This window comes from Equus caballus, chromosome 4 (genome assembly GCF_041296265.1).
Source record: "Equus caballus isolate H_3958 breed thoroughbred chromosome 4, TB-T2T, whole genome shotgun sequence".
In the NCBI taxonomy this organism is placed as follows: domain Eukaryota; kingdom Metazoa; phylum Chordata; class Mammalia; order Perissodactyla; family Equidae; genus Equus; species Equus caballus.
In genome coordinates this window covers 38425903-38452584 of record NC_091687.1, presented here as the reverse complement: position 1 = coordinate 38452584, position 26682 = coordinate 38425903, and the positions used below count along the sequence as shown (strand labels likewise).

General features: G+C 37.8%; 1 protein-coding gene across 13 annotated transcripts in view; it reads right to left on the bottom strand.

Moving 5' to 3' along the window:
• The window catches only part of CFAP69 (cilia and flagella associated protein 69), a 57225-nt gene extending 36186 nt beyond the window's left edge, over nt 1-21039 (bottom strand). For 6 of the 13 annotated variants that reach the window (XM_023639150.2, XM_070264480.1, XM_070264482.1 and 3 more), the window contains exons 1-9: nt 20644-21039; nt 15292-15351; nt 13166-13231; nt 10740-10849; nt 8139-8215; nt 5151-5249; nt 2892-3041; nt 2615-2792; nt 420-543 (exon numbers count right to left, since the gene is read on the bottom strand). In XM_023639150.2, coding sequence (XP_023494918.1) covers nt 420-543; nt 2615-2792; nt 2892-3041; nt 5151-5249; nt 8139-8215; nt 10740-10849; nt 13166-13231; nt 15292-15351; nt 20644-20763 — 984 coding nt within the window. In that variant the 5' untranslated portion in view covers nt 20764-21039. Of the gene's footprint in view, nt 1-419; nt 544-2614; nt 2793-2891; nt 3042-5150; nt 5250-7914; nt 7953-8138; nt 8216-10739; nt 10850-13165; nt 13232-15291; nt 15352-20643 lie in introns of those variants that run through there. The other 7 variants (XM_070264487.1, XM_070264485.1, XM_014739178.3 and 4 more) reach the window with 6 other exon arrangements.
• Nucleotides 21040-26682: the final 5643 nt, after the last annotated feature.

Genomic DNA, 26682 nt, shown 5'->3' with positions numbered 1-26682 from the left:
AGCTTTTCTTCTTAAACACCCCTGCTCTGCACTCTGATCCCAACCACTCTCATTATGTCAAAGGTTTGGCCAAGAGATAACAAAATCATTCCTACTTAATGTGAAAAGCCCCGAAGAATGACCAGAATTGCAAACATTTCGGCATGAGGGAATGCATTCCTGACAGGGATATCTTAGTTGGACTCATATCACCAGGAAGGAAAGAAACACATCATAAATGGTAAATATATAAGTAGATTAAAAAATAAAGAGGATCTCAAGTTTACAAAAGGATGCAAAGAAGACTTGGCAGAGTGTAAGTATACTGGTGACAATCACGACATTACAAGTACATAAATATTATAAGATAGTGTAAGACTCCCTTCCCCAAAACGCAACACTTCCACAATTAAAAAGAATACAATTTGATTCATACTTACAATCATTGGTGCTCCAGGATTTTGAGCTATAATTGTAGTGATCACTAATATGTCGTTTCTAAGCTGACGATCATAATGACTAAAACTTCTCATAAACAGATTTTTAAATACTTCCTTCAAAGTCCTAGAAAGTAAAATCATATCTTTAAAACTACATTTCTATGGAAATACTACTTTTGCCTATCAACAAAATCTCCCTTTTTATATTATACTATTCATTTCAAAGTATTTCTAATCTTTTCTACATTTCCAAATGTGCCCTAATTCACTGTGTACCAGATAAGAATATATCTCCTTAGAAAGGCTTAACAGGCCTTTCATGTTATGGTCCCTGCAAACATGGTTAGCTTCATCTCTCACTACTCTACCCTGTACTTCCTGCTCTTACCATATTGAATTTCTTTCAGTTTTTTGATTTTGCTCAATTCTATGTTCACTTCTGTTCCTCTGTCTAGGATCTCTCTGCATGTAAAACTCTTCTGTGTTGCCAATTTGGATTTATCATTCAGACACCAGACAGGGTTCCTTAGGAAGCATTTTAACTCTCCAAGTCTGGGTCAGGTTCTCTGGACAACGGGCATTTGTTGCTTTGCCTCCTAGGACCAACTTGCCCTTCTTAGAATAACAGTACCGGGGGCCAGCCCAGTGGCACAGCGGTTAAGTGTGCATGTTCCAGTTTGGCAGCCCCAGGTTCGCCGGTTTGGATCCCGGGTGCAGACATGGCACCGCTTGGCAAGCCATGCAGTGGCAGGCGTCCCACATCTAAAGTAGAGGAAGATGGGCACGGATGTTAGCTCAGGGACAGTGTTCCTCAGCAAAAAGAGGAGGATTGGCAGCAGATGTTAGCTCAGGGCAGATCTTCCTCAAAAAAAAAAGAAGAACAGTACCCTTATTTTTATTTAGGCATTCACTCTTTCCCCACTTTTGGTCTTGTGAAGCTACCTTCAACTTCCTTTTAGCCAGTCAGAGTATCCCTTTTCTCTACCGTTAGTATTTCACTCTGGAATAGGCATATAGCAAACACCAGACCACTTAGGGCCATCAGAAACTCAATTCGAAGAATTTTCTTTGAGCTTTCAGAATAGCAAGTCTTTTCTGCTTGATTTGGGGTTGTGATGATGTGAACCTAGACTTCTTAGGTCTCACTATGTAGAGCTTGTGAATAAAGACAACACAGTGGAAGACAGTGCAGAGAGATGAAGAGAGCCCAAGTCCTGATAGTTACTGAGCCTTGAAAACAGCCGTACATTCTGGTTACACGAGCCCATGAATTTCCTCGATGGTTTAAATCAGTTGGGTTGGATGTTCAGTCACGTGCAAACGGAAATGTTCTGATTGCCTTCTTCTGGAGAACACAATGCACCTTGTGATAATCTCTTTCATAACATTTAATATGCTCTCTTTTAGTTGCCTATTTACTTGTCCATCTCTCCTAACAACGCAAATTCCACGAAAGCAGAGATCATGTCTCCATTGTTTTCACTTGTATTCTATGGCCTAGTACTGAACTTGGCACAGAGAAGACAATAATTATTTGATGAATAAATGAATAAGTAACTTAAAGGCTCACTCATATTTTATTGCTGATGCTTACTGTGGTATCTGGAAGACAGTAAATTCCCAAAAATGGATTTTTTGAGAATGAACTGAATGAACAAATGAAATAGTTCTTTTAAATGTCGAACTTTATATATATTCAAAGACATAATTTAGTTTTGTTAACCAGCTACTTTAAAAAACCTTCCACATAGAAAAAAATGGCTTGGGGGCCAGCCCAGTGGCGCAGCAGTTAAGTGTGCATGTTCTGCTTCTTAGCGGCCTGGGGTTCGCCGGTTCGGATCCCGGGTCCGGACACGGCACCACTTGGCACGCCATGCTGTGGTAGGCATCCCATATATAAAGTAGAGGAAGACGGCCATGGAGGTTAGGCCAGGGCCAGTCTCCCTCAGCAAAAAAGAGGAGGACTGGCAGCAGTTAGCTCAGGGCTAATCTTCCTCAAAAAAAAAAAAGAAAGAAAAAAATGGCTTGTAATTGTGCAGATGCCTTTATACCATGGCACAAAAAAGATATCCTGAAACATAGGCATTACATCACCAAAAGCCTAAAGGAACACAAATTCAAACAAAGATGTTAGTTATGCCACTGCCTATCATTTTAAGGTTAAAAAATATTCCTATATAACCACATGTACTTACAGCAAACATTCCAAATTACTAAGCTGCTGTATGATTTCTTCTTTTGAAGTTTTTTCCAATAAGTTCCAAAGTATTTCTGATGAACGAAATAGAAGCTGTCCAGAGGGATCTGGGTCATTGAGGTGAACACAGATTCCACTGGCTGCTTGTGCTTCCATCATTAAAGTACAATTAACTTCTGAAAAAAAATTTTAAATTATGTTGTACAGTCTTGACATTGCTAGATAGAAACAAAAATAACTGAAACTGACAAGTTCAAATTTAATACTATACAAACCAGAAGTTGAGAGATGTTGCAGAACTTTAAGCACCCAAAGTTTCTCAACAAGTTGATTTTCCAGCAAGGCCAATGACAGGACCATTGTTTTTGCCAATCCTCCGACTTCAGCCATTTGAATCTTATATGATGAACTAGCTTGCTGGTAACCTAACAACAATCATTTAACAAATATGTACAGCTATTTCACATAGTAATCATGTGTACTGTCTATGTTAAGACAAAGGAATGAGTAATTTATCATTAAGCATCAGCAACAACAAAAACTTTAAAAAAGTGTATGGCATTTTAAAATGGTATAGTACAGGGATAGGCAAACTTTTTGTACATAGGGCCAGGTAGTAAGCATTTTAGACTTTGCAGGTTATAAGGTTTCTGCCTCAAATACAGTCATGTGTGGCATAACGTTTTGAGCAATGAAAGACTGTATATATAACAGTGGTCCCATAAGATTAGTACCATAAAGCCTAGGGTGTAGTAGGCTATACCATCTAGGTTTGTGTAAGAGCACTCAATGATGTTCGCACAGTGACAAAATTGTGTTGATTCCTGTCTTTAGGGCTATGTCTCTTACAATTGCTCTACTGAAGACTTTTCAGCTATGGTCCCACATGCCCAGCCATGCCCATCATTTGAAAGCAACTGTGACAGTTAGTGAGAGCATTGCCTAAGGTTCTTAATTTTCAGAGCCTGATTAAATTAAGGTCAACCTCACTTCTCTGCACCTTAACTTCTCTATCTCTACACCACTGTCTCCCTGTCTATCTTAAAGAAGGGTGCCTGTATCTTTCCAAGCTTAACCCTAAGCTTGTGCTCTTAATTCCATCCTCTCATGTTTTCTTTGGGAATTTCACCCTCCCATTTTTCACCTAGTAGCTTCTTCTTCCTCTGCCTACAAACTTCATGTTCCCCTACCCTGAAAACAAATAAACAACAACAAAATCTAAATATCTTTCTTTGATTTTTGCTACCAGTTGAGCTGTGCTAGATTTTCCTTCTTTTTCTTCACCATCTGATCTTAAAACATGTCTGCATTCACTGCCTTTACTCCCTCACTCCCACAGCCTCTCCTCTCACAATCCTCTCATTCTTTAGTTCTCTATCTGCCCTGACCACTTTCAGGCAACAGATTTGCCAAACATTAATTATATTTTTTAGATACCACATTAACTTAGCCTTTTCATTTCTCAATTATAGAATCCTCTACAGTATTTGACACTGAGAGCACTTCTTCCCTCATCAAACATTTCGTTCACTGGCACACTGACATGGCAGTCTTTAGGTTTTCTTCCTCCTCTTTGAGCCTCTGTTCACTGCCAATTTCTTTGGATCATTTTTTTCAAGATCTCAATATGGCCACTCTTCATGTTGCCATTCTTGGTGTCTTGCTGTTTATATGCTTGATCTCCCAGCAAACTGGACCATTCTGATGGCTTCACTTTTCATCTCTATTTGGATGAATTCCAAACCTGGTCTCTGCTTTTAGTATACAATACTATTCCACCTGTCTATCTCCTCAATAGCTCAAATTTGACATTCAGTAATCTCTTTACTCATTTCTTTACTTTACTTTAGATATCTTCCTATTTTTCCCTAGTCATAAGTAATCTTTCTTTTCTACTACAGTCTTATTTCCACCTATCTTAAGGAAAATACAACTTTGAAAAGTATTATTTATATCTTCTCTCTTTTCTTAGATTGATTATAACTTACAGAAAGTATGAAGGTAGAAAGTACGTCCTAAATAACATTATATCCTCCATAGTGCCAGTGCTCTGTGTTGATAGCACCCATTTCAGCATGATTCACCATTACATATTAAGACCCCTTAGCTGTGACATGCAGAACTTTTCTCCCAAACATGATGGAAAATGTTATTAGCATTAGGAATTTAACATCTAATTGGGTGGGACAGATATGAATAATTATAAAATGTTAGAAAAATAATAAATAATATTATCAACAATATTAGATAACATTAGCTAATAGTAATAATTATAATTAACTTGGGTACGACTAAAATTTGTGTCATAAATATTTAGCATCAGAATAAAAATATGTAAATATAAAGTTGAAAAAATACATATAAAATTTTTTGTTTAAAAAGACTGAAGAGCTCTGGCTACAAAAAAAAGCTTTGTTTTTGATGTGTCGCATTTATGATCCCATCGTGTCTTTCTAAGTTCAAAGAGAAATAAGACAGAATAGTCTATTTTATAAAGACATAAGTTATTTCTGAAAGACCATTGCAACCTTCACCTGTAATATGCTTCTTTGGTGGTTCTGCATGATAAAAGTCCACAATACACTTACAGATTTGTATCCTCAATTCAGAACTTGGTATTTTCATTAAGTCACCTGCCAGAAAAATAAATGAATGTTATTTAATAACATTGTCATAAGTTTATTTGAAAATTTAAGCATAAAGTGTTAGTAATACGATTATTAAAAATATCCTCATCAGAGATTCAAATTGGATCATGTAATTTTATACACACACACACACACACACACACACACACACACACGCATGAAACACCTTGGATCTATCCTTATAATGTTTGGCCCCTCAATCAGCTCAGCCCCTCCTTTCCAGGAAGAAACGAATGGTGATTAATAGCACAAATGCTGGAACTAGACTGTCTAAGTTTAAATCCTGGCTCTGCCACTTACCACCTGTGTGAACTTGTGTCTTAGTTTTCTCATCTATAAAATGGGTAAAACAATAGTTACTACATTAAAGATTGCTGTGAAGATTAAATGAGTTAATATGAGAAAAGGGCTGAGAACAGTGTCTGGCATATAGTAGTTACTGTTATTATTTTGGCAAGATATGGGTTAGCATTTTCCTCCCTAAACAGAGAGCTAGTAATTGTTGCTTCTAATAATGCATCCTTTGCTTAGAGAAGTTCCAAGCGAGCTCTGCTCTTCGATTTGCTGACAGACTGGAAGGCAGTGAGTTTCTAGGCAGTCTTTGCCCTACAGCTAATAGTTTTATGTTCAAGTAATCTTGGTGGGGATGGAGGATAGGGAGAGTTCCTTTTCAGCCATATCTAAGCTACTTCTGAATTGGCTTCAGCCTATACTTCAAACTGGATTGCTTTTGCTCTGGTGAAGTCCTACAAGTACGGTCCCCAAGAGAATCTCAAAATGATCTGTGGGATTCTGGAAATGGTCCATGCCCTTTGGGTGCCTGAGGACAACTGAAGTCAGGAGTATCAGCTTCAGGGCTGAACCAGGTCTGGTTGGATTCTCTGAGGGAAAGAGATAATTAGGTGTTCCTTGAAGACTAGTATTTTGCATTAGGTCTTGTATAATGTTCATCTCTAGGGGTGGTCAGTGAGTAGGGACACAAGTGGATGAAGGAGGGAGCACAAAGGAAAGCCTCATCCTTGCTTTGGGAGAATCTGCAAAAGACAGCACTTAAAAAAAAAAAAAGACAGTTTCAAGATTATTCTCTTAATTTAATTTTTTGGACCCCTCCTTTAAAGTTGAAAGATCACTGTTTTGAAAAAATTTAGGCAATATGAACAACTTTTCCAATAAAACTGACCAAACATTCAAGTTTATGGGACATTCTAAGGCTTCTCATCTGCTTTTCCACCCTTAGTTCTTGTAAATTTGGATCATTTTTCACTGTTTCCCGATTTATAATCTCAAGGCTGAGTACCAAATTTTTCTTTTGTGTGTTCCCAGAATCCTGCTCTTAAGTCAGAAATATCTATCATGTAGAATAAAAAGTAATATAATTTACCAGTACATAGTAGAAACTGGAAGTTATTCATAATAATGAATCGCCTTTGTTCAACACTTTTGACTATATACAATTATTTTAATTTAAACTCAAGTTTCCTGCAATCAAAAAACTAAGGGACAGCACAGCAGTACTTGCGGTCAATAATCAGTCAAAGGAGCTCATTTAAGCTAAGAGTTCATATCGCCATCAAGTGCGACAGCAATGTGTTCCGTAGGCCGGCAGTCATTCAGCAAAGAGCAGACTAATACAGTAAGCAACAGGACATGTATTTATCATAAAAATGTCTGCCCACACTTTTGGAGGCAACATTTAAAAATAATAAGGGCAACAGAGGCATTTTTTAATGTTATCAACCAAACATACACTTTTTATCTGTTAATACTATCATGTCCTCTTTTGGGTTGGCTTCCAATTGTAAATTTCCACTGATGATAGAGATGCACAGAATTAAAGTTTCCCATTAGTTTCCAGCCTGCCTGCTCCTTAAAGTCATCTTATCTAACTCGTCATGTTTATTCTAATTTCCTTGATACCTTCACTCACTCTAGGCCATAATAATTTCTCCCAAAGTATCTACAATTGAAGACTATGAAAATTATTTAGATATAAAAGGGTTGGTGTCTATGTTAAAAATTAAAAAATGCTTTTTACTTATTCCAGTTGAGTCTCTAACATCTTTCAATATGAAGTATAATTCTCGGAACATAACTATTCAGTAATTATTTATTTTTATTTGTTGGGCCAACTGTGTATCTTTTATTTCCCCTGTACAAAGACCTAAATTAATAAGTTTAATGTAGGATTTCTTTTGGGAACATGCTGTCATGTCTCAAGGGCTGATTAAAGAAGCTAGTGTTTGATCTCATTTCCTAGGAAATTATTATTTTCTTTCTCTAGAAAATTGAGCAATAACCCAAATACAAATGCTTGCTCGTTTATGATATTTCTTGATATTTTTGTACATAAAACATAGGCACCTGCATCCTTATGCATGTTATGCTAAAGTTCTTAATGTTCTACCATTTTATGATTTTACTTAAAATTTTGGATTTTTTTATTTTATTTAATCAACAATTTGGCTCTCAATGATTACAGCAATTAATTAGATTCTAGCAATTATTAGAGTTCAAAGTTGGAGGCATTTTTCTAATTACTGAAAGAAAGGGACATGTACTTCTCATTTACAAAAAACGTTAACAAACATTTCATCGAACTGACTAATATCAAGATAAATAAGTGGAAAGAAGTATCTGCCAGTCCTTATACCTTAAGGAACACAGAATCTTGTTGGTATCACGAAACACCTGAGTGGAAAACAATACAAAAATTACCACCAAGCATACTATGATTAATTTCCAACCAGAAAACAAGTAAAGAGCCTAGATTTGGAGAAGTACTCTTAGTGAAACTTAGTGAAGGAGACATTTCTTTCTTATCAGTAGGGCCTGTTGTATGTTACACCCCTCTATCTTAAGGAAATCTTAACTTACCCAGTAGTGCAATTGAATTAGCAGTATCTTCAGCATAGGTTATTTCATCTGATGCTTTCTTTTTCAAAAATGGCAAGCTTCAATAAGAATGAAGAATGTACGAATTATACTTAATGAAGTCCTTAATTGAAGCATCATTTGCAAAGTAGGGGAAAATTTCCTTTCTAAAGAATAAAATGAGGATAATATCCTATTCTTTGGCCCTGGCAAATGACAACTTTCAAAACAAATTTGTTTCTAACTAACTAACCAAAAAGAAAATAAAATAGATTTGTAAAAATGAAGACAGATGGACATAAAAGGCAAGAGTTAAGAAAGCCATCTTGTAACACTGAATAAAAAAAAACCCATAAGAAGCTCTTTTTCTCTGAGGGTAAAATAATAATGGATTAGAGCTGTACTTCTATTAAAATTAGGAAGATACGGGATAATCTGACAAAAATCACAGATCTAGGCTTATCTGTAATTTAAAAGCTGTTCAAGGGCTTTTTCTAAAGTTTTTGAAATTCCAATTAATAGATCAATGGCCTATTTTGTTCTTAAAGGTCAGAGACCTTTTCCTTATTAACTGGATCAGTTATCATCCACAAAATAACAGATATACTTTTTGAGACACTAAGGAATTCAAGTTAACAAATATTAATTATATTGGAATCATATTTCACAACTACTATAAGCAAAGTGATTTGAAAATAATTTATTTACAAATCATAAAAGATGGAGCACTTGAATCAGGGTCATTAGTTCTAAATGTCAAAGGAGAGAGAAAGTAATTTCTTAAATACAAAATATAAACTATTTTGGCATTTCATAAGTTCAAAATTTGAACTTCCTGTGCTATTTAAAGTATAATATATCCTATATATAGGACTTTTAATTCATTTTTTTCAAGAAAAAACCAAGTGGTTGAAAAATGGCATTTAGAACTATAATGTGCATGTAGTATATATATATATATATATAGGTCAATTGGAATTGAGAGATATTTCAAAGGCAGGCTATGAAAAGGTTCATTTCTGAATGAACAAATAGAATTTTTCATTTGAAACAAATAACTTATTACTTGTTATCCAGCTCATTATTGGATCTCTAAAGTGAAAAACTCTAAAACTAGTTCTTCTTGTCCTCAACTTTTTCCTTTTCTACCAAAGGAAACAACCTAAAGATAAATCATCAGAAAAGTTTTCCTCCAAAAAGGTTATGAAAAAAATAAGTATTATACTTCTCATGCAATGAGAAAAACGTACTACTTAAAGGCCCAAACAGAAAGGTTTTATTTTATTTTCAATGTTTTTATCTCCCAAGAATGTCTTGAAAAGAGAATCAAGTGAGGGTGAGGTATGGAGAAATGCAGGATGAAAGCAGAAATTAGGAAAGTAGAAAAAATGTAAATAATGTGAATAATTATGAAATATGAGGGAAAGTGAAGAGTCTAATTCAAGAGAGTTGTCCTATTATACGATGAAAGCTTCAGTCACAGCCTTCAGAGAGAACCAGCTCTTGCTGGAGCTCTGCAGGAGCGCTGATGTTGAAAGTAATGCTTATGAATCTGGTGTTCTAGGACTTGCACAGACTCAAAATCTGAAAGTGTTTTATGTAACATAATCTCATGTCAATATAATAGGAATTTCCAATTAGCACAGTAACATTCCTTGAAGGCATGAGAGCAATAATTTATTTCATTTTTCATGGTCTCTATTAAAAAGTAAAGCATGGTAAAGGTATTCAATAAATTACTTTTGACTATTTTTTCAGTCAAAAAATTAAATGTTAGTATTATAAAATATTAAATATTATTGCTGCTAAATCTAAAAGTGGAGAGTTAAAACCTACTATGTATACATAGTCTTATTAATATTATTATTTGTATATTAAAAGAAACACACTATTTAAAAGTTTAATTGGTAGAAAGGTTTAGAAGGTTAAATTGTCAGAAATGTTTATTTCTACTTTTAGAAATTAACTATATTATATTGAAAACTAAAGAGATATTTTAATATATATCTTGGTTAGTCACTATGTGGCAGCAAGGAAGCAGAAGAGATTCCTAGTTCCCCCAAAATATAGGAGGAAAAAATAGGACAGAGGATGGCACATACTAATTTTATAATTCTGACCTCTAATTTACATTTTTAAAAATATATACCAAAAATAACTGGTGACATTTAGTCTTCATTCAAATTTGGAAAATCAAATAAAATATGACATAGAACCCAATATATCTTTGAGAGAAATTTTCTAAAGAGAGAGAAAAAAAAATTAGACTGAAACTATTAAGTATTGTCCACAAGTTTTCTCAAGGATTCTCTAAAAATATTATGATGTCTTGGTTTCTTCTCACACTTATTCACTTGAGAGCAACTTATCATGAGAAGACATTTTAATATATTTACAGTTTAATCTCTTGTGGCTAGCAATCTCAGACTACAATAAAATTGACTACCTTTGAAACACCAACTGCTGGAATCAAGTGAGCAAGTAAAGTTTTCTGAGTTCTGTATCACTTTGCTACACCATACTTCATGGTATCTTTGTAACGCAAAATAAAACATAACAAAATACTGCGTCCTAATGTAAAATAAAGTTAAAAAAACAACTTACCCACATAATTTTAAGATATTATATGCAGATTCTATAAAACGAGGTTGGTTTTCAATTTTTCCTGCACACAGATTCAGAATTTTAAATATCTGTGCTAAATCCCTTAGGGGCTGTAATATTTTTAGTTAAGAAATAAAACTAAGATTCATATTTTTATTAACATATTCTTTATAGCACTTCTGTCAAGAAAGTCTATAGCATTCTATTTTGTAAATGTGGTTGACACTGTTTTAACTATACTAATTTTGAAGTCCAAAGAAGAAAACAGAACCATATTTTGGGGGGGAATATTATTTAATTTTTGTCTCAGTAATCTCTTACTCAAAATATTTTTTTCTCCTCTCCCCACACCTTTAGAATTTGATTACCAACTACTACACCACAGATTCAATTGATCAATAACTTACTACTGGCAATGAGTAATAACACATTGAAAAAAATTAACTTAATGGCTCAATTATATCCTTCTTCCCCACCCACCCACATACAAAACGTACATTGCTCCGTAGTAGCCAACCCAAACCTACCTTACTTTTCTGAATTACTTTACTAACATTAGTCAGATGCATTTTCTTGTTTTTAAGATTTAAATTGGTTGAGATTTTTATTTAAAACTAGTATGAAAGCAAAATGTGCCCTCTCTAGATCTTTAGGTAAAAGTACCTTTTATTTTACCCATTTTAAAAACCCAACTGGTACCTAAACAAGTTTCATAGATTTTGTTTTACAGCTAAGGGAACACGGTAGTTGTGACTCACACTTCTTGGTTGAATCTGATCACTTCTAGTCTCTTTCTAGGCGCTTCTTAGGAAAAGATGGGCAAGCTAGGAATATTATAAGTACAAACCTCTGTTAACTTCCTAGAGAAGTGACCAAGATACTTCTTTAATTTATCTTTGCTTTACGTTTTACAACCTCTATACAGCCTACTAAAGGCATTCAGAGATAGAGCCATTTGCCACCAACTTTCTAACCTAAAGAAGAAAAAATAATGGAGGTGTTGATGTATCAGGTTAAGAGAGGAAAAGAATCACTTGCTACTATATTTTCTTGGCTACCAGTAAATAGTGCTTGATATCCACAAGCCCTCAGGTAACTGACTGACCCAACAAATCCATGTCAAACAAGGCTAAAATAAGGTAAGAAAAGAGTTAGAGTTATAAGACACATTTCCCTGAATGGGAGGCCTAAGATGTTTTTAAACACTGGAACAAGCTAATATTAGAGACTGATATCATCTTCAGACCACGCCGGACAACTGTTGGAAATTGTTTAGATCAACACTACCGAAAGTGTGGTCTATGGACAATTGCCAGTTCTGGAATTGTATGTTACTAGTCTGTGTGTGGCAAGATGACCAACAGAAAGTGAGTTTCCTATGACAGTTTTATTTCATTTCACAACAGCATATATATGCAAAGGTTAAAAAAACAATAACAACGACCTAACAGCAAAGTGGTTCTTAACGTGTAGACAGTTTTGAGACACACTGGTTTCCATATATTCTGATCAGGGTGGTATATTCAGTGGGGATAATATCTTATATTTATACAACGTTTTGCAGATTATAATGCACGTGCATGTACATTATCTTATCTAGTCTTCCTAACAACCTCATGAGGTGTGGTTATTCCTATTTTATAAGGGTGGAGAAGTTAAAAAGCTTATCAACAGTGCAAATGCTCAAGTAAATTGGTAGAAACAAGACTGACTTGGCCCTCCTAATTATTGCCCCACTGTCTCTCTGAGTCTATAGAAACTGACATTACCTGCACAGAGCTAACTGCACTATACTATTTCTTCAATTTTATATTCTCTGGTGAACAAAAAATATAATTTTATAAAAAACACAAAATGTTAGCTATTTTCCATGGTAGACAGAAGGATGGCCTGCCCAAAGATGTCCACATGTTAATCCCTAGAACTTGTGAATATTTTACCTTATATAGCAAAGGGGCTTTTCAGATGTGATTAAGTTAAAAATCTTGAGATCAGACAGTTATCCTAGATTATCCAGACAGACCCAATGTAATCACAGGTCTTTATAAGGGAAAGAGAGAGGAAGGAGAGGATCAGAGAAGGACATGTGCCGACAGAAGCAGAGGAGAGAATGATGCTACTTCAAGGAAGTGGCCATGAGCCAAGGAATGCAGGCTGCCTCTAGAAGCTGAGAAACGCAAGGCAACGCATTCTCCCCTAGAGCCTTCAGAAGAAACCACCCCTGCTAACATCTTGACTTTAGCCCAGTGAGGCTGATTTTAGACTCCTGACCTCCAGGATTATAAGACAAAAAATCTATGTTGTTTTAAGGCACTAAGTTTGTGGTAATTTGTTACAGATGAAGTAGGAAACTAATATATTTTCTAATAGAAATTCTCCCATTTTAGTGTAAATGAAACAAAGATACACATATATGTAAAGGATACAAATCCATTCTGATAACACTCCATGAGTTTCTTGACAGATTTAATTTGCTTTTCTTCTAAATCATCCTAAAACAAATTATTTATTTTAGTTCTTTTGTGCTATTAAATGTTGAGATTTTAACAATTTTCTTTGATATAAAAAGAAAGCAGACACATTAAGATTATCAAGTAATTCTTCAATTATCATATTATAATGTAAGCATTATAAATGTTTCCTGAAACAAAGATGATAAAAATAAACTACCACTTAAATTTGATTAGAGGGGCTGGCCCTGTGTCTGAGTGGTTAAGTTTGCATGCTCTGCTTTGGCAGCCAGGGGTTTGCCAGTTCAGATCCTGGGCACGGACCTATACACCACTCATCAGGCCATGCTGTGGTGGCATCCCACACAGAAGAACTAAAATGACCTACAACTAGGATATGCAACTATGTACTGGGACTGCGGGGAGAAAAAAAAAAGAGGCAGATTGGCAATAGATGTTAGCTCAGGGCCAATCTTCCTCACCAAAAATAAATAAATAAATAAATAAATGTGATTAGGAAATTGAGAATAAAGACCAGGTTAATATAAAAGCAGTAACTGTTTCCAGAAATAATATTAACAGCACTTGAAATATGTTGAGGATTTTTCTATGCCGTGTACCATGTAGGCACTATATAGACATATCATTTCATTAATCTCCAAAACAACTCTGTTAGGAAGGTACTGTTATTATCCCTCTTTTCCAGAAAAGGAAACTCAAGCTGCAACACTACATAATTTGTCCAAAATCAAACAGGTAATAAGCGGCAGTATTAAGAATCAAATTTGGCAATCTGACTCCAGAAATTGTATTTTTAACCTCTAAAATATGCACAGTATTTTGGTGCAAACCAAATATCTTCAGCCAATTAAAACAAAACTCTATACAGTGATGTGTTTTCACGACCAAATCACTTCCGTCTTTTAATCTTCTTAAATTGTTCATGACAAGCTGTGGCATTTTCTATACTTCTTTTTTGGGGCTACCCTTACTCACCAGCTAGTAGGAGCTCTATGCGGTTGGATTCTCTTTTTCAAAAAAATGCAGATACAGTCACAATTAAGAAATAACTTTCACAACAAACACAGGCAGCAAAAGATAAAATATTCTTATAGAGACATTATTCTTATTGTTTTTTCTTCTTTCTCTATGTAAAAATTTAGAGACTAAAAAAATCTTAAAACAATGACTAAATTTTTGTGCGTACTAATCACAGGACATTATTTTGTTTTGATTGGCTTTACCTGGTCAACTCATTTTCTAGATATTAAAAATAAGCACTCTCCTTCATTTTGTGTACTTCTATAGTGTGTGTTGGCTTTTAGGCATTCAGGCAATTCTTAGATAACATCAGGAGAGTGTGGTGTATGAGCATGTGTATATATGCATTTATTATCCTTTCTCCCAATGCCTAAACTCTCAATTTTGAGTTTTGTGTCTGAAATAATTTTATTTCCATTACTTTCTATATAAGATTTCTCTCAAAATAAATTACCTATGAGTATGTATGAGTGTGTGTATATGTATATATCTTGATTTCATATCGGAAATTTTTTTTTTTGCTGAGAAAGATTCACCCTGAGCTAACATCTGTTGCCAGTCTTCCTCTATTTTGTATGTGGGCTGCCACCAGAGCCCGGCCACTGACAAGTGGTGTAGGTCTGCACCCGGGAACCAAACCCAGGCTGCTGAATTTGACCACACTGAATTTAACCACTGGGCCACTGGGGCTGGCCCAGAAAATCTTAAGTAGTACATCATGATGCACTTTTTCTACCCTCACTCCCCATATCCTACTTGGTAACAGGCAATTAACTGAGACTAGATGACTCTTTTTCCTCTATTATGATTCCTTCTGTTTATATCCACCATGGATTTGTCCATGCCACAAAACCAAATCTATTCTCCTCAAACTTCCCTATGAGTTAAATATATTCATACTAAATTTAAACAGTCGTTAGATGTAAGACGTATATTATTTGAAACAGTTTCAATGAAAGGAGAGAAATGAGACTTAATTTAGGGTAATATGTGTTATCTTTCAAGGAAATAACAATTTATAAGTGATATAGCAGAGAAATTTTCTCTCAAAGCTTACTCACTTTATCAGTTTCCTCAAGGAGTTTGATGACACGATTTAGGTCCATAGGCTTGAAAGTATGCTACAAAACAGACAACTCTTAGCATTCTATATCATGAGAACCAAGGAATCCCACCAAATACACTATTTTTATATGATATTGTCTCTTGACAACTTAAAAATATCTTATGACAAAAAGATAATGAAGGGAGAATGAAAAGCAGATGAGAATTTATAGGAGTAAATAAATTTTGGAGTAAAAAAACAACAACAACAGTAACTTCAGACTTTGACCAAAGTAGCAGCAACTGGGATAGACAACAGTGAATGGAACGGAAAACATCAAGGAGGTAGAACCAGCAGGAACTAATGAGTGAATTGATTTGCTGGGAAAGAGAAGAACAAGGTGAGGATGATTCCTCAGCCTGAGGAATTATCTAAGTTGTGGCACCATTTGCTGAGACAGAGAATGCTGGAGGAGGAGGCTCGTGTTGAGGCTGGAGACCAGTTAAATTTGGGGCAGAGATTTCTAAATCATAGGCTTAAAGTAAAAATTAGAAGAGTTTGGGTAAATGAGATCACAAAGCAGAGTACAGAAGAAAAGAGAACATACACATGTAAGTATCAAAATAAGTGCTGTTATTATCATCATAGGATGTTTATGGAGAAATTGTAAAAACATTTAACAAAATCTTTTAGGACCAAAAGTTTAACAAACTGCTTTGAAGAAAATTAGACCTCCACTTACTTCAAGTTATAGGATGAACTTATTTTCCCACCTCACCAAGGGACATTTCAAAGAGGGAAATCCTGCTTATTTGATACTTAGTTATATGGAAAGGAACTCACGTTTATTGTGGTCTTTTTATGTGTCTGGCACTTTATATCTCAATTAATCCTCAAATCTTCCATATAAAGGTATTATTATTACCCCTGTTGATGACACTGAGGCCCTGAGACCTAATTTATTAAGGTCACATAGCTAGTAAATTGGCTAGCTGGTCTGTCTGATGCAGGAACACTGGTTCTTTGCATCTTAGTTCCCTGCCTGACTCCTCAATTGACCACAGAGGTTATTTCTAGTAATTACTCCAAAACTGAGGTAGGCAATTTTAAGGACACAGTCCACGGCAGTATTACAGACAATGGCTGGATGTGATATCAACTAGAAGATTGTGGAGGTTCTCATAGGCTCTCAGAGGGAGAGCAAATTTGGGCAAGGAAGCTCGGCCATGATACCTATGCAAGTCAACTAATCACAATTACATATTTTGCTACAAATATTTACTGGGTCCCTACAGTGTTTCAGGCATTGTTCTAGGAGCTGAAGACATGGTATTGAATAAAATACACAAAATCTCCAGTGTGGCTAAAACACAGAAGGCTTTTGTAAGCTACATATAAGGACTTAAATTTCTACTCTTGAAACTGAAGACAAAGGAGATAAAATTTTCCTGAATTAGGGTGAACTGTGCCTTGTACCCACAAGATTAACGTGGGAAACAAAATGATCAAAGTTTCTGAGCTTGTTTTGCAGAACAGCAGGAGGACCTCTGATAAGAGAGAGCAGCTTGCTGACAGCCCCCTGCCTGACTGAGCATCGCTGCAAGAGTATTGACAAGCTAAAATGACGGATTGTAAACTTTAGACATCACAGACTAACAACCCACCACGTGCAACACATAGAACCCTCCTGAATTTGTACATGCAACCCATGAAGAAACATGAAAGCCAGTCGCATCTGCAGAGAGGAGTCTTAAAACTTCAGCCTCCAAGGCCACATGCTCTCCGCTCCCCTAAAGCTCCAAACAAAAACTCTTGCTTGTAGCTTTTCAGGGAGTTCAGGATTACTCCTTAGCTGCCCGTTCTCCTTGCTCAGTGCTTTGCAATAAAATTCCTACTTTCTCCCACTCTACCCAGCATCAGAGATTGGCTTGCTGCTTGATGGGTGAGCAAACCCACCTGAGGTTCAGTAACACTCTGAGCTCAGAGTAGAGGAGGAGAAAGGCATATATTTCCTACACTTAAGGAATCCATATTCTAGTGGGAGAGATAAGAGTTAGACAAATCTAACAGTGACCAACATGAGTGATAATTAGGTGAGAAATTGTGTGACTCAGCCTAGGACTATACCCATTTATGAGAAAAAGATCTGTGAGAGTGAAAATAAAGGGGAAGTGCTTCCTACTAGAGGAGTACTTATGTTGGAGAGGTAGGATCTGAAGGTAGGGTAAGATTTAAATTCAGAAAACAGGGGAAGGCATTCATTCAATAAATTTATAACGTTACCTCCTGTGTACCAGGTATTGTGCTGGGTGCTACTGGGGAATACTGGGGGACACTACAGAAAAAACAACAGGTAAGGTTTCTGCCTTCATGGAGGCGACACTAAGCAGAGTGTACGATACACATAAAGTACGGATTGTGCATTAGAAAACCTTGAAAACAGGACAAGAAGTGGAGCTGAGACACTTTAGGGATGACAGAGACCTTGGACATCATCTAGTTCAATGGTTTTGAGGGTAAAAAAATCACTTGAGGGAGCTTTTTAAGAGTCCTAGGATCCACACTAGGGGTTGCAATTGAGTAGATCTCAATCGTAGGGATAGGGCCCAATTATGTACAGTTTTTAAAAAGCTCTTCAGACGACTGTGATAGTCACCTAGGTTTGGGGAACATTCATCTGTTACACGCTAGTTTTATAGAAAAGGAACAGGCCTAGACATGTTCAGTTATTTGGCCAATGTAATTATGTTAGGTGAGGTAAGCAATAAGAAACTACAGGGAAAGAGGGGTGAGTCTCAGGGGGAGGAAGGACGATGATAAAGTGATGTCTAAGGAAAATAGATTCGGAAGAGAAGTGTGAACCAAGGGGCTGATTAGATGGGTGTGACAGTAATCCAGGACTAACTGAGGCATTGTGGTGACAGGAAAGGAAAGCAAATAGTTCCTTTAAAGCCCCATTTGGTGCTCCTTGTTTTTTTACCACATCATCTGGCTTGGGGGACGGAAGGTGGGAATTTTATTGTTGTTCTTGTTTATTTTGTTTTATGATCTGAATCCACATGAAACTATCTCCTCCAGCTTTCCAGGAGCTAGTTGTTGTGAAACTGCAGCACTGTCATACCATACTGCAGCTGTAATACACTAAGCATTGCTACTGAGAGGGGGAAATGGGGTCCTCCAAGCGGTAGCAATAGCATCACCTGGAAACCTGTTAGAAAAGCAGAATCCCGGGCTCTACCCCAGACCGAGAGAATCAGATTCTGTATTTGAATACGATCCCCAGGTACTCTAAAAGCACATTAAAGTTGAGAAGCACTGCTCTAAAGGGCTTGGGCATTCTCTAGAATGAGGGGAACAACATTAAAATAAATAGGAAATAGATAAAGACAAACAATGTACTTTGTAATTTCAAGCGTATGATGGAGCTGCCTTAATGAATTGAGATAGACTTCACACTCTGTTAGCCGCTAGGATATACTGTCTGTCAAGTGTAGGCAAAGGAGGAGGTTGCAATGTGGAAAGGTTTGAAAGGACTGGAAACATTTAGAGTTCCAAAGGTCTTTCCTCTACTGGCCTAAGGTAGAGGTCTAAAAGGTTATCATTTTAATTATAGCAAAGAGCACTAAACCCCACTTTACGAGTAAAGAAACTGAGTAACTGTAAGTCAACTTTTTATGGCGCTAGGGTCCTCACTGGTAAAAGTAACTCCAAACAAAAAACAAGAAGGCTCATTGATCACTAAGATTTCTCTCAGCTCTAAAAAGTTTCCATTCTATTTCATTTCTTTTGGTAGAAACTGCCCTTTTCTTCAGTACTTTAAAAAATGTGAATACTCCTTAAGTAGTTATTAACAAGATAGGAACTTTAATTAATACAAACTGGAAGAGAATTCCTGGCCCTGGAAAGAGAGGTAATAATGAAAGAAAAAAAGAAAGAAAGGGAAAAGGGAAGAGAGAAAATACATGCATACATACACTGGAATTCGTGTCTTGCTTTACTTGGTATGTTGTGGCCTATTTTGGTAATAACCTGTTAAAAGTATTTTCCCTTTTTTCTTTTTAACCCATGCTTGCCTGACTCGTATTTAACCGTGTCTCCTCTCCCCACTTTTTTTTTTACACCAAGTAAAGGAAGAATGAGAGCCATCAGATACCAAATCCACCTACTTCTCAGTTTTGCCCCGTGCCTGGGAGAACAGCGGTAGCGTTGAGCCCCCTTGCAGCCCTGGGAGCGCGGGGCTGCTGTTCCTCAGAGTTCTTCCCGCCTGGGTTGGAACACTTCCACAAAACCGATTAGGTAAATTACCCTAATACCTGCTCCTCCTCATGCAAAAGTGCTGTTGCTCTGCTGGTTACCGTGTAAATGTCTGACCGTCCTCAGAGAGCTCAACCCTATTCCCACAGTAGAAGAGGTCCCCAGTCAACTGGCCCCTCCCAAGGAACTCTCCAAGGCTCCGGGATGAGGACGCAGGCGACAGGGTTCCTGACGCAGCCAGAGACTTGCGAAGCCTCAACAGGAATTCCCACTGGCCGCACACCATTAGAGTGAGGAGGCCGAGCACAGAATTCACGTTTTAGGGCACGATCCTGGCTCCTTGGGTAGGGGCAATGGAACCCTAGTATGAAACAACCAACTTGAATTTTCTAAACACCCCCGCCACGAAGGGAGATCCAAGTGAGGGTTCCCAAGTGAAACTTCTCAACAGATCAACTTGAAAGAATTAATTTTCTACTCATAACAGAAGTAAACTCAAAAACAAAGACAAGAATAAAACAAATCAATTTTATTCTCTCCCAATTCTTGCCCAACCACCACATAAACTAGCTTCCAATTTCATATAAAAACGATGCTTAGTTTCTAATTCTAACAAAGTTTTTGTCCCCTCTGGGTGCAGATTTTAGTAGCAGCAAATTTAAACACGGGAGAAGTTGCGCCTATATCAAAAACATCACTTGATAACAGGGATCTACATATAAAAGCCCAATGCAAACAAAGTACTCATCAAATACAGGTTTTCGCTAAGAATCATTCCTGCCCCTGACCCCCCCGCCCTCCCCGGGCCGGTCGTGGTCAGACTTTTCGCAGAGGAGCCGCAAAGCGTCGTCTACGCAGTTTAGTGGGACGGTCCGGGAGGACCACGAGGCATGACTCCCCAGACTGCCTGGATGACGACAGCCAACCCTCATCACAGGCGGCGCAGTTCTCGGGGGATCAGCTCTGCGCTTGGAACGGCTGTCCCGCGGGCTCCCCTCGTTTCTACTCTGGCCCCCATTTCCGTCCTCGCTGCCCCCAGGCCCCATCCCCGCCCACATCTCACGCTCCTCCCTCCCTCCTCCTCCCTCCCCAAAGCACCGGCGGCAGCCCGTACTTGCGCCTCCTCGTCCTCGGTCACCACTCCGACCACCGGGATTTGGCGAGGGCTGCTGGATTTGATCCTGCTGCCCGGTTCCTGGGCCTCAGTCGTGGCGGCGGCCTCTCTTGTTGACATGGCTGCGGCGTGGAGTGAGGGGTGGGAGGCCCTCCTGTCCTACACTGTGCCCGCAGCCGAGGGACCAAAGGGGCCCCGCCAACAAGAAGAGAAGGCCGCCTGAGAGCCGCTAGAGTCGCCAAAGATCCGGCCGTGGCCTCGGCCACCACGACGCTACCCGCACCGTGCAGCCACAGCCCACCCGCGGACCTCGGCGTCTGCCCGCGGGCCAGTTGTTAACGCAGCCAGTGCGTTGCTAGGGGCGGGGCCAGAGGCTGCAGAAGCGCGGGCTCCTACGGAAAGCCGGGAATCCAAACTACCCGAAAACCTCATTTGCTCCACTACGCTCAAAGTGGGTGGGTTTGCTTGCTCGCCAGAGGAAAGCTGGAGAAGACGACCTCGGTACGTAGCAGTGGAGTGCTACCTTGGCGGAATGTGTGTTTCAGGCTTGGTAGCTTGCGCTGGGCCTTCTTGAAACAGGCATGAGTGAGTGGAGGGATGAGGGGGTGGCTGCGGGATGCATGAGTGGTGGACGATGGATGGATACAGCCTTTTACCTCTTCTCTAGTGGTCCTACCAGACAGTTAAATAAACAAACAAGTCATTGTACACAATGTTAGAAAGTTTTTGAGTCAAATCATTGAATCTAAAGCAGGTTAACCCCTGGAAGCCCCACTTTTCTCATCTGTAAAATAGAATTGCTGTAAAAGGATTGAATAAGATGATAATTTTGTAAAGTGGTGCTTGGCACATAATAAGCACCCAGTAAATGGTCAAGAATATCTTCATCTTTATTATTACTGTGTTATCTAACCATTGTATCCTGAGGTCAAGATTTTAATGGGAAGCTTCTCATGAAAATCATTAGTAGGACAATCATTACAAACACCAAGGCTGTGAAAACTTATTAAAAATCCTTTGAACATTTTAATCTTTTTTTTAACCTCCAGAAATTCTTCAAGATTTAATGTGTTTTTATATCTTCTATAAAATTTAGGGACTTAAAAATTGCACATAACAAACTCCATGAAAATAATGACAATTCACTTTTCAAGGTTTCTCTTCTCTTTTGTAGAATAAGTAGGTTGATCAGTGATTTCTAAGGTTTCTTAACCTTAGTTCAAGCACTGTGTGACATTTCTGGCCCTACAAATTAAAAGAAATGGAAAAACTAGATTGGTCCTGGCAGCACTTGATGTAAATTGTAGCCAAAGAAACCAAGCTTCTCTGAAAGAGTGCTGAGCACTTCCAGGCCCCGTTTCCTCTTTTCTACTCATTCATCCATTTTCTTCATCGCCCATCCTCTGAAACTGCTCTGACTGAGGCCACCTACACTTGTAGTCAAAGTCCATAGACACTTTCCTGTCCTCATCTTGCTGTACTCGTCTATGATATTTTACACTGTTGACCACTCTCCCCTTCTTGAAACTCCCTTGCCTGCACTTTAGCATTCATTTTGTTTTTCTTTTATCCTGACAGCCACTCATTTGTATTTTTAGAGCAACTCTCAGGCTTTTCACCTAGAAGTAGATTCAGTACCTCTAAGGTTGCTATCACCCCAGGAGAGCGCAAAGGGTATGTCAAGTATGTTATTAACATGACCTTAATTGTTGTTGCACATTCCAAGTATAACACATCAAAAAGGGATGGCAACCACTGGGATAAACACAATGGAATCCTGTGAGAATGGAACCCGAAACCAAGATGGTGATGGAGAACTGACACTGGGATGATTTGCTTATCCTTTGTGGCTCATCCTGGCATGTCAGGATGAGGAAAAACTACAGCGAGGAATGGCAAAGGAAAATTTTCCACTTAAGAGCTTGCCTAGGAGATATCGACTGACTACAGTATTGTGTTTCAGCACAGCAGGCGGAAGCTGATAAGGGTCCATAAACCTCAGTGACCCTGGAAAGTCAGACTCTCCTCACTGGACTTAATAGAAAACATTTTCCTGACGAATGAACAACGGGATTTTTATTTTATTTTAACCAATTGTGTACAGACTTAATTCTGTCCTACATCCAGAGTACCAGTTTCCAGTGCTTAATTAGAGTAACTCCCATGAACTCCCCTTTTCTAGTACTTAAAAACCCTTTACTTTCCATCCTCAGTGAAATTCTTCATGGAGTGGGTTCCCTTACCTGGGAAGTTAATAGATCCAAATTTGTAAATTATTTTATCATCTCCAATGGTATTTGTTTTATTCTTTGACAGGTGAGCAAAAGCCAGAATGGAAGTCCTCCAGTATCCCATACTCAAGTCATCTTGAGTGAATTACTTGTAGTTTTACAAAGGTGCCAAGCTTCCTCCTGTGTTACCTTTGCATATGTTGTACATACAACTGCTGTCAGATGTCTAACTCCCTATGAAACTCAGCTCATATGACCTTTTCTAGGAAAGCTTTTTTATATCCTTTGCTGTGTTAGCTGCCACTTTGTCATTCTGTTTTTGTACTCATCACATACTTAATGGTATCTACTGGCTCAGAAGCCCAACCTCTTCCTACTAGACTGAGATTTTTGAAAGCAAGGAGAGTCACTTCCCCAGGTTTGCACTCCAAGCTCTTGGCACAGTATCTAGAGCAGTGTTTCTCAGAACTTAGCGAGCATCAGAATCGTCTGGACGGCTAATTAAAGCAGACGCCTGAGCCCCATCTCCAGAGTTGGATTCAGTAAATCTGAGTGGGGTCCAAGAGTTTGCATGTACAACAAATTCTCCGGTGATGATTCTTCTGGTCTGGTGACCATACCTTGGGACCTCAGTATCTCCATTTTAAGATTCCTGGGTGACTAGTATGCATTAAAATTTGAAAAGCACTGCTCTAGTGTGTGTGGTTTAATTAGTATTGTTTTGGAGTAGTTTTAACAATCTCCATAAAACTGGCTTTCACTAAGTATTCCATTTGTGAATTTTTCATGTCCTTTGTTTTCTTACTGATGATAATATTGGGTGTATTTGTTTTTCTTCTTGTTAGGTGCAACAAGCTTAAGCTTTTTAAAAGCGTTAACTGTTTAAATTAGGTAGTGGATTTATGTTTAATCGTTATTCATTCGTCCTTCCTTAGTACAGAGTTTTGAAGACTGTAAGTTAGGAGCACAGGAGGTATTTTTATGACACCAAGAACACAGAAGGATGTAAAGTGAAATGACCAACTAGTGAAATTGTAAATTATTTCAGCAAAAAGATCAATTAATAGAGAAACAAGAGAAATGAATTATACATAGAGAATAGACATGCTTCAATCTGGTAACAGTTCTGCAGAATTTAACATCTCTAAGTTACAAATTGCAATTTCTTAAAAGTAGCCCTAAAGATTAACCAGAGTTTTGTTAACAACTAACATGTTGACCTATGCACAATTTTTACTTTTAAAAGTAACAAAGAAAGCGAAATATATTTTTAACATAAATAAATGTAATATTAAAAAATAATACTCTTCTGATTTTTTCCTGATTGTTTGCACACTGCCTTATTAACAGTGTTTAGTAAAATTATAATTATTCATTAGCATAAATTAGGAACGTTTCTAATAAGTATTTTAGATTATATACGAATTTGGTAGTCTCTAAACTAATGCCAGATGTTCTAAATGTTCAAGCAAATGTTATTCCTTTCTGAGTCAGAGTAATTTATTTTAAACAGAATTTTTATAGCACATATGAAACATAATTAGAGTATTGTTTTAGTAGGTTAGCTTTAGTAGGGAAATTATGTAACAGAAGAAATAGACATAAAGCTGAAATTTAAGCTACTTTAGTGTTTTAAAAATTCAGGTTGATTGTTACAGAAACAAAGCCTAAAAAAGAAACAAAAGTAATTACCTCTTTCCTACAGAACCATTAATGCAAATTAGGGAGTAATAAGTACATGGGACAGATAACAAAAGTAAAAAACAGCCACCCCTGAAGTCAGCTATTCTAATAAAAAGCAATAATCCAAATTGCAAGTGATTTTTAAATAGGAAGCTGGAGGAGCTATTCATATTTAGTGGAGAAACTAAATGGTAAGAAATGAATTTATAAAGGGCGACTTTTACCTGATCGAAGCTTCAGTTCCATGACATAGGAATATTTCCGTGAAATGAAAATGTTCTCAAGCCTTTAGAATGAAAAACTATTGTGTTTACATGTGGTGGGAGGTTAAAGTGAAGTACCCCCAAGATCTTTATCGTGGAGGACTAATCAGACAAGTTTATTCTAATGACATTAGTTATTCAAGTTCTGTAACTAGACTTATTCCGATTCCATGACCCATGTATTAGTTTGCCAGGACTACCAGAATACCATCGATTGCGTAGCTTATGCAACAGAAATTTTATTTCCTCATAGGCTGGAGGCTAGAAGTCCAAGATCAAGGTGTCCAAGATTGGGTTCATTCTGGGACCTCTCCCCTTGGCTTGTAGATGGCCATCTTCTCCCTTGGTCATCACATCGTCTTCCCTCTGTGTCTTAATCTCCTCTTTGTATTAGGACACCTAGTCATATTGGGTTAGGGCCCACCCATATGACCTCATTTTACCTTCATTACCTCTTTAAAGGCCCTATTTGCAAATACAGTCATTCTGAATTGCTGAGGGTTAGGACTTCAACATATGAATTTTAGGAGGATACAGTTTAGCCATAACAGATCCCAACATCCTTTGGGTTATAATTTGAATTCTTATAAAGAACAGATTCAAGAATAGAATATGCTTAGTTAAGACAATACTGGTATTCTTGCCCATAGGACATTGATAGAAATTACTATTCTGATTTAACAATCTATCACTATATTTGATCCATGTTAATCTGTCCTTGGGAGATGTATTCATACTCAGGGCTCTCAACCAATCTGGATTTTGAGCCTGCAGGGCCCTGTGCTTGACTTTGTCAAAATCATCATTTATTTCATGTTTCATTTTCCATTTGAAGAATCCACTACCAAAATTACTGTGCTAGCTAGCCCTATAGAGCCTGCCCTAAACAAACAAACACTCACTTGCTGCTGCTTTCCTGGGGGGCACTATCTCTGGGAAGCAGAAGTGAGGAAAAGATGGCAGTGAGGCACCAAGTGGAGGAGGGAGCACAAATATAGGTGTTACCGAGCTGGCCATAGCTTTGGAACAAGTACAGTTTAATTGCTTGGTCTTTTAGGATATTTTCATGAAGTCCTTATGAATTATTGCATTTCGGGACAGCCCATCTAGGGGAAAGGAAAGGAGAAGAATTTATTCACCAGCTCCCTCTTGTGCTGCATCTCTTTGTCAAAGTTCATCGCTCAAGTAGGGTTGCCAGATTTAGCAAAAAGAAAAAAAAGTCCCATGCAACATTAGTAACAGAATTACACTAAAAAGTTAGTTTGTCTGCAATGCAAATTTCACTGAGTGTCTTGTATTTTACCTGGCAACCATACTCTCATGACGTTAACACCCATGCATTTCCAGGCAGCTTCCGGGGAAGCCAGAGCCTCCACAGGTCCTGTGCATAGGCACCAAGTTCGGTTTCTCCCCCTCAACACAGCAGTGTGGTGGTGGTGAAGGTGGCAGTGACAGCAGTAGCAGCAACTCCACTCTGGGACCACAGGGCAGTTCCAGGCCAAGGGCCAAGAGGCAAGGCGAGAGGTGGAGGCAATGCTGGGGAGGAGTGTGGACAAGAGGATGCAGGCATGGCTGCATGGCTGGGGAATGATCAGTAACATAATTTTCTGTAAAAATGAGTCAACATTCATGATATCTCCTTATGATCTGTAGGACCATACTGCACTTGACACTGGAATATAGTAGTGAACAAGACAGACAGTGTTCCTGCCATCAGGAGGCTTACAGAACATAGCTTGAATATTGTGTTGAGTCCTGGTTTAAAGATACTTAATGAATGCTAGTGAAATGGAATAATTTTAAGAATACCACATCTCATGAATGTTTTTCTAAATGAGTAGTTTGGCAAAAACAAACAAACA